The sequence below is a fragment of the Haliotis asinina genome, chromosome 1 (assembly GCF_037392515.1).
Source record: "Haliotis asinina isolate JCU_RB_2024 chromosome 1, JCU_Hal_asi_v2, whole genome shotgun sequence".
Classification (NCBI taxonomy): Eukaryota; Metazoa; Mollusca; class Gastropoda; order Lepetellida; family Haliotidae; genus Haliotis; species Haliotis asinina.
The window spans coordinates 22,255,379-22,274,378 of NC_090280.1; the positions used below are offsets into that span (position 1 = coordinate 22,255,379).

General features: G+C 39.2%; 1 protein-coding gene across 2 annotated transcripts; it reads right to left on the bottom strand.

The window, feature by feature from the left end:
- Positions 1 to 3,527: 3,527 nt before the first annotated feature.
- Positions 3,528 to 18,680, bottom strand: LOC137288790 (palmitoyltransferase ZDHHC23-like). Of its 2 annotated transcripts, none has more exons than XM_067820812.1 (6): positions 18,607 to 18,680; positions 12,479 to 12,628; positions 11,210 to 11,850; positions 9,894 to 10,005; positions 9,568 to 9,744; positions 3,528 to 8,863 (listed from the first exon to the last, which is right to left on the bottom strand). In XM_067820812.1, exons 2-6 carry the CDS (start codon positions 12,604 to 12,606, stop codon positions 8,611 to 8,613), a joined length of 1,311 nt encoding a protein of 436 aa, XP_067676913.1. In that variant the 5' UTR covers positions 12,607 to 12,628; positions 18,607 to 18,680; the 3' UTR covers positions 3,528 to 8,610. The 2 variants fall into 2 exon arrangements, with proteins under 2 accessions (XP_067676913.1, XP_067676914.1); XM_067820813.1 differs by lacking the exon at positions 18,607 to 18,680 and adding an exon at positions 15,846 to 15,916.
- Positions 18,681 to 19,000: the final 320 nt, after the last annotated feature.

A 19,000-nucleotide genomic window follows, 5' to 3' on the forward strand; every position in this document is an offset into this window, starting at 1 on the left:
GAAGGCGGTGTAATTCAATTCTTAATATTTCAAACCCAAACTTTATAATACACCTTTGAGTAGAAACGTGAGCTCCTGACTCGGAATGGTAGGAATATTTCTCTTGCCTAAATCTGTCTTTATATTTGGAAAACAGATGAAATGGTGGCCCTTTTCATTGTTCGATGATTCCATGCATCCCCAGGCAACTGAATAAACTGTCGTACCATTTGCTAAAACGACAGAAACAACACGACCTGTATTACTGGAGCGCTTGGTCTTTTGGAAGCTAGTCACATTTGACGTCACGAGCGGAAAGGTCACGTGACTTCCAGCGGAATATGCATAATGTACATCCCAACTTGTACAAATTCATCAGCATCATCCAGAGAGAACAACAACAAACCGAAATTGTCATCAGCCAGCTTGTATCCGTTGGTCGCCAGCCCTCAAGAAAGAAAAAGTACCGAAAACTAGCGGGAGAAAGACTCTCTTGTATCGGGTGCGAAAACTCCAGACTCAGTGTCCCATCTTATTGGCCTGTGAGGCAAATGTGTTAAACTGACTCATGACGATTAGTTCAAAACAATGAAAGTGCTTTGTGATAGGTACAATACATATGTCTGTTAATTGTATTAATGCTAAATTTCTTGTTAAAAGAAAGCAAATACATTTTTTAAATGTATTTATTGTCATGACTATTAGCGCTAAACAAAGAACTATATCATGTAGAATATGTCTGTGAATTGTTTGTTGTGAAAATGAATTTATGAGATGGATTTCTGTACTTTTTCATTGCCTGATTTACACGATTGGACCAAGATCGACAAACTCACGGCAAAACTGGTGGCAGTGAGGGAATAAAATTTTGAGACGACCCACAGTGTGTCCTATTGTTCCCCCAATCAACACGCTCGACTGCATTGAAAACAATAGATGGTGGCAAAGTGAGGAGATTGTGGTTTTGCCTTTGATCACACCACGCCAAACGTTGAGTGAGTAAAGGACGTCTGATTGGACGACATGCACGGAGTCCAGCGGATTGACAGAGGTTGACATACAGGGAGGTGAACACTGGTCATTCACGATATGGAAACGAAACACATGGGTATAACTTCGTTAAATGAACCATCTAAAGTGTCAATCCATCAACTACCAACACTGCTGCTACTTTCGATTGTAATTTATTGACGGTCATATGGGGGCACTAATACGTTATCAATAATCATGTCCAAAACAATGGTTACACAGAAAAGGTCTGTGGTCCAACGTACACAAAGTTCTCAAAAAAAAAAAATTCGCTGTTCAATCCTAAGCCAACGGTAATGGTGACATCAGTATTTGGTGTACCCTCCCCTCACACGGATAACAACCCTTCTCATGCTGGAAATCAAACGCCAAAATGCGCATTATTGGAATCCTCTGCCATTCCTCATGAAGAGCCTGGGCTAATTCCTGTAGGTTTTGAACAGGTGGATCCGTTACTTGAACTTGACACCGCAGATGGTCCCATAAATGCTCAATTGGGTTGTGATCAGGGCTTCTCGCAAGCCAACGTAATCTGTCAACTGCGTTGTTCTGCAAGTATGCGATAACAGCTCTGGAACGATGGGGCCTAGCATTATCGTCCATAAATACTGGCCGACTGGCGAGGGGGGTGCGGTTATCGAAATGAGGGACAATAGCAGCTTCCTGTTGGTATCTTGACCATCGAGTGTCCCTTGAATTGTGATAAGATTCAGCTTCCAGCCATAGGAGATACCCCCTACACCTTTACAGAGTAACCACCAAAGGGTTCAGCTGCATGGATAATCCACTGTTGATAAGCCTCATTACTCCTTGTCCAAACTCGCCAACGGCCACCAGTAACTCGAAGAAGAAAACGGATCCTCCGCCATGTCATCAGATTATGGTTTTACCGTTGATTACACCACGCCAAACGTTGAGCCTTGTGTCTATCAGTGAGTACGGGACGTCTGATTGGACGAAGTGCATGGAGTCCAGCGGATTGACAGAGGTTGACATACAGGGAGGTGAACGAAGGAAGAGGTTCTATTACAGGGAATAGAACAGAGGAAGAGGTTGGAATACAGGGAGGTGAACAGAGAAAGACGTTGAAATACAGGGAGTTGCACTGACGTTGAAATACAGGGAGGTGAACAGAGAAAATGTATGCATCAGAGGAAGAGGGATGTCACAAAAGAAAGGGTACATGCTGATTAAATGATGAATCAAAGAAGAGGCGGAATCACAAAAGAGGAACGAGTGTCATACACAGGAGGATGGCATACAGATGAGGTTGAATTATGGTGTGATACACAAAACAAGTGCATGCATTATAGATGAAGAGTGTTGTCATAACAGGAAAGGGAAGAAACAGAATAAACGATTAATCACAGGGAAGAACATTCTCTTCCCACAGAGGTTACTCCTGTCATACCTTCTCATGTAATGTTACATTATTTAGGAAGATATGACAGGAGTAACCTCTGTGGGAAGAGAATGAGGGCAGAGTAAAAGGGTGCATCAAATCGGAATAGGTTGGATCATCATAGAAGAGGGTTATCACAAAAGAAAAGGGTACATGACTGAACAAACCATGGATCACAGAGGAGGTTGCAATACAGGTGGGAGAACAGAGGAAGAGTTGAAATAAAGGGGAGGGGGTCTTTAAACAGAGGAAGAGCCTGCACCGTGGAGGAAGAGGGTTGTCAATAAAAAAACATTACATGCAGAATAAAAGAGGGAGCTTAGCATGGGTACATGTCAGTGAGGATGTGCATGAGAGGAAAATACAACATTGGCAGAATACAGTTTACGTCAACCCAACCGTATGACTTCTGTTAACCCATGGTCTTTAAACTGTTCCTTTCTTATATGAACCTAAAGTGTGCCTCTCACTATATATTAGGTCATCTCTTGTTTTCCCAGAATAACTGCATTTGAGGTTTTTGTATGGAGGGACAGGTTTTACTTTTCACTGGAAAAACCTTTTCCCAGGTTTCACTTTTCGTTAGTAAGACCACTTCATATGTCTTACTTTTCCTAACTTTATTCGAACATCAACATTCAAATGATACGCAAGTGTTTGAAATCAATTAAAAAATGTAGTTCAAGATGAACTCACAATACAAACGTTTCCCACAAAGCAAGATTAGAATCACATATTTCATATCAGTAGTCGTCAGATGCTCTACTGCGCGGCCACCAGGCCTACGAACGTAAGGTGGTTAAATTATCTTTTTGTAGTCACTTTCATTAAATTAAGTTTACGCACACTTCAGTTATTGTTATGTAGCTTCATTAAATGATCATCTACAGTGTCAGTACCCTTCCTTGAAGGTATATATATGTTAGAGAAAATACTTCTCGATTTTGATAGACAATGTAAAACCATTGGGATCAATATTTCCCTCCCCCTCCGGTTTTACATTGTCTACCAAAACCTCAAAGGAGTGTTTTCTCTCATACTTCACAATTCACCTGCATGGCCCTGATGTCCTGAATAGGAGCAGGAAAAACAATAACACAAATATACCACAGTTGTTTGAAAACGACCTTAGAAAAGATATTTATTTGAAATATACATATTATGAGCAGATTAAACATACAGAGGTTACAGACACTGACACAGATGATTAGACATAGGTAGAATGGTAAATATACTCTTCTCAGGATATATACACAGTAACTGGCAACAATGTTAGGCTTGAAATTTATGGTTCTCAGGAGACATTTGAAAAGAACTCTGATCTCTCTTTTTTCTCTCCCTTTCCTGACTGGTCAGAAAGAGTGAGTATGCTTTTAGCAATATTCCAGCAATATCACGGTGGGGGACATTAGAAATGGTCTTTGAACATTTTAACCATACTGGGAATTGAACCCGAGCCTTCGGCATTACCAACCAGTGGTTAGACCACGAGGCTACCGCACAGGACGTTGGGAGGTCAGACATTTCATTGTGTGATGTCACACATTTTGTGAATTTATTCTTCTTTTATCAGAAAGGCCATTTAATACTTTGAAGTTCCTGTCTTAAAAAAAGCATGTTGTTAAAAAACAAGAAAACTTCAGTTCCTGAAGGAGTGACAGTCTAACTGGCCTCTGAATAACTTCCCAATCCCATTCTAAACAATGAGTGTATGTTTACACCCGAGAACCCTCACATTTCATTAACCTTTGAAGGATTATCAAAGTCAATGAATCTCAATCAGACAACATTCTGTTTAATATTGCTAATAATAATTAAAATGTTCGTCATATTGACTACTTGTATCTCACAGAAAAAAGGATACAAATGAAATAATTACAGGTAACCATGCTACTTACAGGTAACCGTGCTACTTACAGGTAACCGTGCTACTTACAGGTAACCGTGCCACTTACAGGTAACCGTGCCACTTACAGGTAACCGTGCCACTTACAGGTAACCGTGAGTTTAGTTTTACAACATATTCAGCAATATTCCAGCTATATTGTGGCAGTCTGTAAATGCTTGAGTCTGGACTAGATAATCCAATGATCAAAAGCATGAACATGGATCTGCACAATTCTGAACTGATGGCATGTGTCGTGTCAGTGAGGCTGATCATCTGTTAGTCACCTCTTATGACACGCATAGTCGCCTTTATGGTGAGCATGGGTTGCTGAAGACCTATTCTACCCCACATCTTCACAGGTCCATGCCAGTCAAAAGTGATATATACACTTACTAAAGTTAAAATGACTACAACCAAGGGATGAGCTGACTATTGAATAAGTTAATGATCAGCTTGCTTAACAATCTGCACTTAAATGTTGCTAAATTTATGAATGTCAACTTCTGTCATATACATACATATCAAAGTGCAGGTACAGCAACGTGCAGTAAACTTGCACAAAGTACTCCAGTCCACCCAGCTGTGAATGGGCACCTCTTATTGATGGGAAAGCCACATTCACTAGCTGTGCCTAGTGGCTGCAAATGTTGCATGATTCCCAGGGAGTTAGCATCCTGTGATCAAGGGGAAAACAAAGCACCATTGAGCAGGTGAACTGAGTTGGATATTGGCACTATATGAATGTCAGCATAGTAATAAGAAGAATAGGACTTCCATGTTATCATCATCAGCTGTCCAATGGAAATTTATAAATACAACTTTTACCAACATTTGATGCTAACTAAGAGATGGCGGTTAGTCTCCAAGAAGGTCCCTGAAGAGATCTAAATTGTAAGATAATCATACTTCCACTACCGTAACCATGGTAACACAAATTTCCACTAAGCAAGGAGGAATGTGCTTTTCCTTCTCTTACTTTCTGCTTTAAGTTATTCATAAAAATTCAAGGCATTTGTTTGTCCTTTCCAAGACAATAATGGCTTAAAGCAAGACCAAGATGGGACTACTAATATATTATCTTTCTCTTGCAAAGACATGACAGCAAAGTAGCACTTGGCATCTAAGGGACATAACTCTTCACAACAAACTGTGGTGAGTGAACCACTACAAATACCAGTGGGTGAATGGGTTAAGTTTTATGCTTTTTTTGGTAATATTCCGGCAATACCACGGTGGGAGAAACCAGAAATGGGCTCCACACATTGTGCCCATATGGGGAATTGAACCAGGCTTTAGTGTGATGATGAAACGCTTTAACTATTAGGCCACCCCCACCAGCCCTTTATTTAACGACGTGCACTGTATGCGTCATCTTACCAATGTGTCATATCAAATCACAGATTCTAATGTACAAATGCCATATTACACCTTGTCTTACATCACTTAGCTATAGGAAATCAAATAAATGGGACCTGGCATGGCACTTCGTGAGACCTTAGTTCTTATGGTGACAAAAAACGTTTCACGTGTTTTCGAATGGTCTCGTGATTGTCAGCTGACAGGGAAGAACAAATTACTGACCTAACTATCCCCAAATTAGCCAAATGCTACTAATGTCAACAGCTGTGACAGCCAAGCCTGGTTGTACACTAGGTCTGGACTAGTAATGTTATATTTGGTGGTCAGGCAGTTCGGAACTACAACTGGTTCTTGAAAATATGTTTGTCACCAGAAATCTAGTACTGGAAGTAACCTATATTGCAAGTTGGCGTGTGCAAAGACAGAGGGAAACCAGGAACCCATTTCACAAAGCTCTTTTATCTTTTCATTCCTACCTCCTATACTGTAACACTGACTTACGATAGTCATGGTGCTATGACAACTTAGTGAGACGGGGCCCAGCTTAGTATCAGAAGTTACAGGCCCTATATACTGTGGCATAAAGCAGTGTTAAGTGACAAAGCTAATGATATGTATTTTCAATCTGAAACAGAACAGCTCACAGAAATAGCAATGAAAATTTCATGGAACAAAACAAGCAGAACAACAAATGACTTTGTCTGCATCAGAGTAATTTTGGAGTGCAATCAACAATGAATAAATGTCAAGACATTTGTGATTGAATATCCTGACGGTGCCTACTAAAAGACTACCATCATTTAAGATTGATCTTGTATTACCATAACATTTTTATGAAACATATCAACATATCAATTACAAAATCTTTACAAAAATTTTAACTATGGTCTATCATCATAATGATAAAATCTCAATAAAGACATATATATATATATTTTTGATTAAACATCATGACAAAACAGTCACTGTTTGGTATTAGCAAAATATGGACTGCAACAATGAAATGGAAGATGGCTTGTCCCTATGTCTGTCCTTAAGTGGTTGATGTTGTTGACACTTTAACATGTTCATTATGTCACAAATCTGACTACAGTTCCCTATGTCAAAAGATAGTAGGCATTTTTGTCATATATATCTGTTTACGAAATTAGTTGCTTCAGAGGGGTAAACAAAGGTTTAAAACCTATGCATATTAGGAACCACATCACATTTACACAAAACACAAATCTGACATCCTTGTTGAGTCAGTAAGTCATTGACTTCAGTGAGTGAGGGGCTTCAAGCACCTTACAGCAACATTACAGCAATATCGTGGAGTGGACACCAGGAATGGGCAGCACACATTGTACCTATGTGGGGAATCGAACCTGCGCCTTTAGCATAGCGAGCAAACTCATATACCACTAGGAAGCCTCACAGCCCCCTCACTGACTGAAGCTACACCTGAGAACAGACAAAGATGGAATGTTGGTAACTTGTGGTAATACTAACAACTGAAGTAATAATTTCAGAACAGCTTTAGAGAAGATCAAGAAAAATGCAAACAACATTTTTAAATGGACTTGCAAGGAAAAGCCTACCTTTACTTCCGACTAATCAAGTCGTGTACAACAAAAGTGGATCTAATTCAAGAAGACAAAAGTATCATCTGACATAGGCAAAAATAATGTACACAAGCCATTTAGCTTAATCATGTGCATATATCTTGGCATCTGCAATGCCTGAATGTATTAACTTGTAGTAAACCAGCATAATCATTCTCTTGATCATTGGATTGTCTGCTCCAGACAATCACACATATATGTGACATGGGTATGAGATTAATCACGCGAAAGACCCACGCTAGATTCCCACATGGAATCCCCAAATATGTGAAGCCCATTTCTGGTGTCCCCTGCCATGGTATTGCTAAAGCAACATAATTCTGTACTCCCTCACTCACACACTCTCCATTTATTCTAGACTGGAATATTATCTAGGTCACAAAATTTTCCTGTGGTACAAAACCAAAATATTTTCACAGCTGATATAGTTTAGGTCTACTCACTGTGTTTTACACAGTGAAATCAAGCTCTGATATGTCATGACGACAGCTGAGACAGGGGTCCAGAAATGCTGTGAATTCACACATACTACTTCGCACATACTTTGATGCAAATAACCACCGCCATTCAAAAAAGTTAATAGTGTAACTGATTATTATGCATTGTTTCCTTTTCATAATGCATAACTGTGTTCCTTACAAATTTTTAAATCCAGCATCATTTTGTTTACTCAGTTTGTATGTTAACACCAAACTCGGAAATATTACACCTATAATCTACATAATCTACATAATCAAGTCTAGACCTAACAATCCAGTGATCAATACCACAAGCATTGGTCTATGCAGAAGAGATACATTGACATGGGTGAACAAGTCAGTGGGTCTGACCACCTGATCCTGTTAGTCGGCTCTTATGGGGAGTGCTTGCTGAAAAATAATTTTCACTCAGAGTTCATCATGTTAATGTTTTGATGGAATAGAAGAGTGCATGTAAACCCATGAAGAACTGATAATGGCACCGAAACCTCCGTTACTATTCTGAGAACATATACATGATGGAATAAATTGTATATATACACAGTTGGAAGGTACCCTCCCACAATATAAAATATCATACTCTCTCCCCTTCCTTGACATTCACATCAACAAGCATAAATATACATCATAGCATTATACAAATTTGCATCATACAAATACCAAATATTCTAACTGATTCATTTTGATCTTCTCCGGAACAAAATAACTCCTGTGACTTGGCATTGAGCAGTATTTGTTATATAAAACTACAGTCACTGTACAATAAAATGCTACCTCAGAAAATTTAAACCTCTTATGCAAAACTGACCTGAATAAAATAATAAATATGCTTCGAAAAAACTCCACGTGTGTTTGTGGCACGGCACTATGTTATGATGGGATGGCGGGAGAAGCTTTCCGGCCGTGCGACAGAAGGAACTCTACCCAGTTGCGAATGAAGCCGTGGTTGTTGACGTTATTGACGGCAAACACACCCATTCGTGTCATCCCCCTGGTGGCAGCCTGGTGAAGCTCCTGGGAGGTCAAGTTTTGGCTGATGAGGATGACCTGATGGAACAAGCCCACCATCATGATGATCGTGCTCATGATTGTGTAGCAGACGCTTACGAAGCACAGTGCTGTCCTGTAGGGGAAAATATTGAACATACAGTCATCCCTCACCATAAAAATCTTTGCTACACTGCGGTTCATGTCATGTTTCAGAAAAAGTACCATGAGTGAATCAGTGTGAGTTTAGTATTATGCCACACTCTGCAATATTCAAGCCACATGGCATCTGTGTGTAAATACTTGAGTCTGTACCAGACAATCCAGTGATGAGTATTGATCTATGCAACTGGGATACAATGGCATATGTCAACCAAGTTAGTAAGTCTGACCACCCGATCCCTCTTATGACAAACATGGATTACTGAAGATGAGTTCTAACCCTGATCGTTATGGGCACATCTACCAAAAACAACATAGCCAGTGACTTGAAGCCTTCTACCAATATCTAGATACTAAACACAAGACCTCTTAAATCATTTAAGATTGACAGGTGCTAAACAACTAACAACTAAAAAATAACTCTACCTGAGCTTCTTTCTATACATGCACCGTCTACCTAAATCTTTAGGTCTGTCTTTATCAGAATTTCTGTACACTACTGAAATATTTAAATGCACACAATCCAAGCCCATGTAATTAAAATCTCATTTAACAGTGCATTTGATCAGATTCACATTATCAGGGCCCAGTGTGCATGTGAGGTGCATTAAGACCCTACATAGTAAGCCTGGGACCCCAAAATCCAGAACTGTGATAACCATAGCAACTCCCACTTACTGAATGTCTCCGTAGAGGAACCGGCAGTCACTGGGCAGCAGGAACCAGTCCAGGTACATCTCTGGGGTGCACACCGTTGTCAGGGTCAAATGGGAACCATAGCAACCACAGAATATGAACAATAACATTGCCGCCAAAAATGACCGATGATTGTTGGCCCCTATACAGTTATCAACCCTGTAAAACAGAAAGACACATGTCAACAAAGACTGTTGAGCAAAGATTACTGGGGACCATTTTTTCACTGATGGGGAGAGCTCTCACAAGCATGTGTGCTGGGAAAAGTCCACTATAACTAACAAGTGCTCTACTGACATCCAACATACCAGACACAGTGGTGATCACGGACAGAGATGCAGGATTTGCACACAGTACAATGGCCTGAGCGTGCAGGTCGGTGGGTGTTGCAGTCATTGCACTGCATCTGCAGGCGACCCTCTGGAACACAAACACTTCAAGTCACAGGACGCTAATAGTTTGTATGTTATCAACATCACACCTAATACTATTCCAGATATATAACTGTGGCCTGTATATAATCAAAAACAAGTTCTGACAATTCAGAGGTCAACATTACCAAGATCCAATGGGATCAGGATGTGATCATCAACAAAGGTACAAGAATCTGTAGTTTACTAAGACAGTGTAATCCCAAATATATCATTTTTTGCGTTTGACACTTTGAAAAAGGCATTGTGGAATGTTACAAGAGTGTATTTTCTGTAAACTGTATTATTGATTAAGTGATAATTAGACTTGTGAGTGATTGTTGTTATGGGTCACATAACATTTCATAAATGTTCAGTACTTTTCGTACTTTGGCAGCAGGCTTTGAGGTAGCGCTTTAGAGATACCTCCCTTTGAAAATGTGTTTTGATTAGTTGCACGTACTTCCGGGAGACTACCAGAAGCTTCTATGTTTATAGCGATGGTCATATGTGCTCGAATATTCATGAATCAGTGACTGTATATATAACAGCTACATTAAACTGCCTGCCTTCGTCAATGCTTGACCTACATAACTGCTGCCTGACCGCTCGCTGTGTTACATTCTGCATAACTGTTTCTCACTCTCTTTGGTGAGTTGACATTATATTTGTGCCCCATTACTTTAGATTTGACTAGTTTGCATTGTACATGAAACCTCTACTGTTTACCTATGTATCTTGCTGTTGTTTGCTGAATACATATTATTGAAAATTAAAGACTTCTCAGTGTTATATTTTTGCTGGTTGTGAGGGGATTTCTAATATCTTTTTGTCATGGCAAATTATTAACCTTAGCCATAATCAATGTACAGCAGTGATGAATAATAAGTTTACTAAGACTGTAGGTTAGATTTGATCTTCAGTATGCATGTCGTAAGAGGTGACTAACAGGATTGGGTGGGTAGCCTCGCTCACTTCGTTGACACATGTCACTCATTGTCTCTCAGTTGCATAGATAGATGCTCATGCTGTTGATCACCACACTGTCTGGTCAAAACTTTATTATTTACAAAACGCTGACATATAGTTTGAATATTGCTGAGTGTGGTGTTAAACAACAAGCAACCAACCCAAAACCTATTTTGAATCAATGTCAACACTGATTGTGGATTGCGCTTAAATTTTCTACTAACCCTCATAACATAACTTCTCACCTTTGATTGGTCGAGAATCCACCCATGTGACTTGCTCAGCCAAAAGACCAGAGTCCTCAACGACAGCAGATGTCAGATTTGGTATCTCATTATACACATTTTGTCCATTACCATTCATTTTTATTTCAACATCCCCATTTTCCCGTTTACTATCACCATTCGGGAGATACTTTGTCTTCACCTCCCTATGTCTGCGAAGCTGTGTTTTAAGTCGCCCAGGATTCTGTCTAACTTTACTCAGGTAATAAAACATCAACACAACCGACGTCGACAGGAGGAGAATCTCCCAGAGCAGAATCTCTCGGAATGGAATCACACAGGCAATGAAGATGAGGACACAGAACACAACAGATGTACAACCCCAGAGAAAGAAGAACTGTGTTTGATGATTCCCCGTCCGTTTCCATATGACGTAAAACGTCAGTATAAACACTGGCATGAACATTAGCATCATCACTGTGGCAAAGAAGCTGATCGTCCCGATGAGAAGACACACAGGTACCATAACAATGGGGGTAATGGTGTCCATGCGGATCTTTACCGCACCCTTTCCAGAGCACCACGGGAAACGACACCTGTCAGCAAACATTGAAATGATCTGCTGCATTGTGGAGTTGGGTATTGGTTGACACGTTATGCATCTGGAACATACAAAAAGGGAATGGTAACTGGGACTAGTTACTGCTAGGACCAGTTAACATTTTGTGAAATCCTGGAAATTCAATCACAACATTTGGGCAGGACATAACTTTTTACAGCTATCAGATAAAAGTCTGAACGTCAAAATGTAAATACAGGGACCACTGACTAAATCAATATTTTTCAAATTATAAATGTTTTTGTAAATCTAAAAGTTTTCACGAGGATTTGGTGTAGACTGACTTTGAAGACAGATTACCTAAACTACTAGTGGAGTAATAATACTTCATCACATACACAGTACTTGTTTGTTTGAAGACACAACGGCACCTTGACTGATCAAGAACACCAATAAGAGCCATACTATACCTGATGAAGGAGCAAGCACATGTTCCCAATGGTCGTGTTATCCACAACAAAGAAACTGACATCCATAAATGGGGGTTTTCTTAGTGTTTATTGTGTTTACAACATCACCCAGAAATATTCTGGACAACCAAGGGTTTTGAGAAGGGTATTTACATAGGTCAGATACATAACCATGATAACTCCACATATCAGTTTGTCTGAAGACTAACTGTACTTTACAAAGATACTTCAGTGCTAGGTTACCAAGGTAACTGCACCCACCTATCTGCCGCTTCATCCAGTGCTTGACAGTCACAGCAGCATGCCAAGATGTGACTCCTCTCACCGCTTGCATTCTCGTACTCACAGCAACAAAGGGCATTAAAATCAGTTGAATGAGCTAAAGACATCTTCTGGATGATCCATCACTACCTGAAACAAAACCCAGTTGTCAGTAATACCAGATACTTGATACTAAGACTGACGGGGCCATTATCGACACTCATTCTACTACTGAGTATCCAAGAACATCTGAGTATACTGGGCTCGCTATGTGGTGTAGTGGTTACAGCGTACGCCTGGAGAGTGGAAGGTCGCTGGTTCGATCCCTGGCCTTGTCATACCAAGAGATGTTAAAACATGGTACTTGTTGGTCTCTGACTTTAAAACAAGGTTAAACAAGGAATGGTCAGCCAGAAGTCAGTATATTGTGTCTGAATTGAGTATTCATGTTTTAAGCTGAGGTGAGTTTTCTAAATATTATACCTGTTTTCAGGCCCTGACAACTTCTAAGATATATTCCATCACCATATGTGTAAAAATATTGCTTTCAAAATTGTTTGTGTTTGATTATGAGAAAATGTGACTGACTGCTTGGTCATGTGGACATCATTTCAATTAATCAGAACACCACTGCCCCTTGCTAGGGTTCAAAATTAACACTTTGAGGTAGCAAATTTGCTGTTCAAAATCTTATTTTGGTGCCTGAAAAATACACACAGCAGCAACAAATTGCTGCTTGGTATTGTTTCGTGAAACTGCTTATCTTCCTCACTTACTGAATTAGTCAACATTTTCAAAGGACAGATCTCCACTTGTCCTCTTTCACTCATAAACTTACCAATACTGGTACTTTACTTTCCCCAAAAATGCTCATTGGAACTTTGTTGGTCACTAATAATAATAACGACAATAATGGGCAGAGAACCAGTCAACTCAGTAAGAAATCACATAATGTAAAATTAGTGCTTTTGATGTTTGATAAAGGACATTCATCGTTTCCTGTGGAAGGACAATAAAACATCTGCAAGTACAAGGAGACCTAATATAGTTCCACATGGCAAAAGAGAGTTATGGGAGTGGGAGGGAGGAATTAACAGCAAAATGAAAAATTGCTGGTACATGTACTTGGTAAGAGATTTTGCAACCTATTTTTAAGCCAGGTAGCAAGTACTTGCTACTTGCTAAAAAAGTTCATTTCAAACACTTATACTAAGTTATAGCTAACATTTGTCTCACACAGTAAACACAGGGTACTGGGAGAACATGAAACTTGACCCAGGTGAGGTCTAAACCACAGGGCTGATAACTCTTAAAACCAAACAGCCCCCAGAATACTGGTGTCTGGGAGATTACAGATAGATAAATAATGGTTGTTAAATCGACAAAAGAAATATTTGGGCTTAAAAACACTAACAAGCATGCACCATGCACAAGTATTATGATCAAATCGGAAACATTTTCTTTTTAACTTAAGCACACACATGAAACTGGGTATCAACATCACCTTCATCATCATATGAGAAGAGGAGTAATTTAACATGTTGTAGTCATAGTAATTTTCACTTGGGATAAACTATCATGTTATAGTGCATAAACATTGTGCTCCAATAATCATACCAAGCGAAATATTCATTTTGACCAAAGAGATATTGAAAATCATGTAGTATTTGGCAACAAATATGAATGTATGGAGAGACCAGTGAAGGTCCCAGGGTAAAATAGGCCTTCAGCAACCCATGCTTGCCATAAAAGGCAACTAGGCTTGTCATAAGAGGCGACTAAGGGGACCGGGTGGTCAGGTTGACATATGTCATCAGTTCCCAATGGTGCAGATCCATGCTCATGTTGTTGATTACTAGATTGTCTGGTCCAGGTTCGATTATGTACAGACTGCCGCCATATGGTTGGAATATTGCAGAGTGCGGTATAAAACTAAACTCACTCACTCACTCACATGTATGGAGAAGAGGTATAGCCTAACATTACCATCATCTCATGTGTGGAACTGAGGAAGAATCACCATTACCATCATCACAAGTAAGGAGAGGAGCGAGTTTGTGAACAAGTTTAGTTTAACTAACTTTCTCGTCACTTTTAGCAATATTCAAGCAATATCACAGCAGAAATGGGCTTTACATATTGTACCCATATGGGAATACAAGCCTGGCCTTGTCATGTCAAGCAAACGCTTAAACCACAGGACAGACAACCTCATCACCCCCAATGTAAAGGAGGAATAACATTAAAAACACTGCTTCGATGAAAGCCACAGGAAACACAAATACATCACTGTAACTCTGCCTAACTGCTTTAGACTGCAAGCCTCAACACTCCAATAATGAAGCTGCATGGAGAAAGAGAGGATGGTATGATGAAGGTAATGTAGTGATATATGTACATGTCATTTGCAAGCTGTGAGCAGAACAACATTAGTCAGGTAACATGAATCATACATTATGATGCGAGACAGATGTTACATGTTCATCAAGGGAGATTTAATGTGGCATTCATGTCTACTGCCCTGCTACAGATATATACATGTGTGTGTTGGGCTGCTTATACTAGCCCTGATATCCAGTTTCATAGTGCCAGCTCAACTGAACATGACTGAGTGAATTTGGTTTATTCCACTTTTAGCAATGTTCCGGCAATATCACAGTGGGGGACACCAGAAATGAGCTTCACACATTGCAGTTACTGAAGAGTCCCACCCTGACATTCAGCATGATAAGCGAACACTTTGACCATATTGCTACCTCACCGCCCTGTCAATGTTTTTGAGAACCATGGTGTAATTTTGATATGACTGCCCCTTCAACTGCTCACAGCTACTTTGCATAGTGCAGACAATTTTTTTATTACTGTCTCACTTGCGGCATACAAAGACAATTAAACTATATACAGAATAACAATGACATCACTCAGTGATTTACGGAAGAATTAAGATATATACACAAACTTACATTCATGATGAAATGTAGATTATAAATACACACCTGTGAGAAGCGAATGAAGATATTAAGCACATAAAAGCTGGCGCTTTCTGGCTAAAATGTCATAGCAGACCTTGGAAACATAAAACGCTAGGTCAGGACAGAATAAAATAAATATAAACTTCTCATCCATTGGCATGCTGATAACATCCCCACAGTTGCTTCTACAACACGCAAAAAGTGCAGATCTGATGTCCTCCACACTGGAGTAGGTCCACCTGTTACCATGGTTACACTGGCCTCTAAGTAGGTCTTGATAAATCACAGTTATACCACATATTTTAAACACTCCAGTCAGACCTCAGAATAAAGTTAACTGCTGTTAGCCGACATTAGAACAGAATACAGAAAATAATATAAAACTAACTAGTTACCTTTCAAAACATACAGAGACAGGTGGATACCTGAAGTACCAGAGGGCTCTAAAAAAAAAGAACTAGGCAAACATTTCACTCAGTACAAGGCAGAAAGGTGTAAACAACATTCAGAAGCTATGGTCACCATGGCTACACATGCTGCTTCTGTATCAGAGCTTACATTCCGTCTAAGTAAACTTAGCCCCAGTGTTATTCATTACACTCCTACACTGGGTCTAACAAAACCTAGTAGGTCGTGTCAGGTAACCTTTGAGAATGACGTATCAGAGCACAGCTTACCAAACTGCCAAAGTGGGCATTCACACATACGTTTTGAACTTTTACCCATGCAAAACTTTGTACCTGAATGATTCCGAATGCTATTTTCACTACAATCGCTTCTGGGTGATGCACATGGAGCGGGCCACAAAAGTGAATAAACAGTCGCTGAAAACAGTGTTTTTGGCAATATTCAAGGATGTCAGCTCGTGGAAATATTAGCTAATGGCACCCATGTCAACAGAAACCAAAACCCAAGTCCCACAAAACCTGTATAGTAGGCATTGTCTGATTTGTTAAATCCATTTAGCCATCTCACATTTGATTGGACGGTCATAACCTTTGAGTGACCTCCTACTAGTTTAGATAAGACCCTGTGTGAGAGTGTAATGACTTATACTGGGGCTACATTTCTTTAGACTGTAATTACATTGATTACGTCCTCTCAACACATCCAAATGCAAATATAATGCTGTGAATAAAAAAGGCATGATAGCTAGTATTATATCGTTTCTAAATTTTAGAGTCATTATGTAAAATGAATTGATACATATATTAATAGAGATCATAAGTTTTTAGTTTGAGACAGTTACTTCTAATGTAATACTGAACCTTTTCAAATGTATATATAACTGTTTGAGTGGCGGTCATATTGTTTTAAATATTATAAATACTCAAATCTGAAACAAGGCTTCCAGAGAGAAATATATATATGACACATGTGCCCTAAAACACTCTTCTCCATCCCAAAAGACAATGAGACAAAATTCTCCACTATATTTAATACATAATCAAGAGCTTTCATACCCTTAAAAGGTGCTCTGTCACTGTTGATACAATATATCAAAACTGATGATGATGATGATGATGATGATGATGATTTTACCTGTAAACAATCTGTCACTGTGCACAGTTAGATGGATATGATGGATACAAGATGGATCTGATCCAGCACACACATGAGAGGGCATAAATCCTCGTTCAATAATGTTTACAACTCTATATTCTTCCTCATGTATTAGCATGAAACTTCAACCAGTGACAACCTCATGTTGCCAGACAAGATATATTTTTGATGTTTTAATATTAAAAATAAACAGGGATTTACATCTAGTCCTGTACTTTAGAGTCCCTGGGACTCAGTCATACTCTTAATTTTTGAGGGTCCTAGACAACAAAAGGGGGTCAAAGATACTTAAATATTATTGTTAACACAGTTATTATATTGTGTATCATGATCATCACATAAATTATAACTGTAATTAAATTGCAAATGATACCATAACCCATCTTGTAGCAAACACAGTGATAACTTACTTCAGTGGAATTCGTGTCCTGTAAATCTCTGAATAAACATTTCTACATACAACGTCATGGATTGGGACATCGAACTTTGACAAAGGGCCATTTTCAGTATTATCAGCTATTTTCGGAATTTAGAATGGGCCACTCCCCTTGTATCAAGAGTAAACACAAGATTTAAATGGGCTATTTTTTATTCTAATTTACAGAATGGCCCATACCCCCTGCCTTTCCCAATCCTTGCAACGTATGGGTCCTTAAAATCAAACATATGCCAGTTCCCATTCACACTATACAATTGCAGACAAGGATGGGAGACTACTCTTCTTTTTTACCACCGGAGATACGCTCATCTTTCAGATGTATCTGCACATCAATCAAGAGGTAATAGTAAACAGCTGGCAGGTATATACCCGGTCAACCAGAGAGTGATATGACATGCTAACCACAGCTGAGTGAACTGGTGGAAATATTCATTAATGTTGGTGTATCGATTGGGTGAAACATTTCAAGAGCTATGATTTCATGCTGAATACAGTGAGTGAGCTTTAGTTTTACACAATTGTTAGCAGCATTCCAGCAATGCTACAGTGGGTTCACATGACCATGTTGGTTTTAACCTAAATACATGATACACATATGACCAGAGCAGAAACGAAACTGAAAGACTTGTCTGCTAGCCATCCTTCACATTCATTCAAAATTGCTCATAATGCACATTTGGCTGAAAATAAGTGAAAAGTGATTTCTTTATATGTGTACAGCAACATCATAAACAAAACAAATTACCCTGCACGTTTGGACAGCATAGGTCACTCTGTCCAAAATTTCATGATCATTTCCACATGCAAATCAGTTTACTCGAAACACGTTTGGTCATTTGGAAGTATTCTTCTATTATTGTAACCATGGAAGCTTTAAGAAAATGAGAAATCTGATTTTGATCCTGCGCCGTCGGGTGAACAGGAAACAATATCGTTTAGCGATATCCTTGTCAGTCATACACAATATGTGCCTGTTCGTATATATACTTGCACATATTGACTCCCACCTCTCCGGTAGTGGTCACGACGGCTGACGCTTCCGTTATAACAAACACTGTGTATCATTGCCCATAAAATGTATATACATATAATACCCGCAATGAAACCTGCAAACCTTCCTCTGTTCACACACACTGAATTATGATGTAAGATACCTTTCAAACGTCGGAATTTTCTTCAGAAAATTTGCAATAACAACACGAATACGGCATCACCATGACATGTGTATCCAAAATGAAGGCAGGAAATATGAAACGAATTTTTGTTATTTTGTCAATCATATAACGATTATTAGTCAAGGTGTACATTAAAAAACGTGACTGTACTTATTGTTATAGGTTAACCATTAATCGTCTGAAACAATAGCATAATATTTATATGCATTAATTTTGAAGATCACTATCCGTAATAGTTCAAATGATGAATTTGTACAAACCTGTCTTTCTTTACCTTCAAGGCGAAAGAGTCCAAGATAGTAAATTACGCCCCTTTAATTCCGGGTTCTCGATAAGCTGTCAAGGTGTTTCCATTTTTTAAATACGGCGAGCA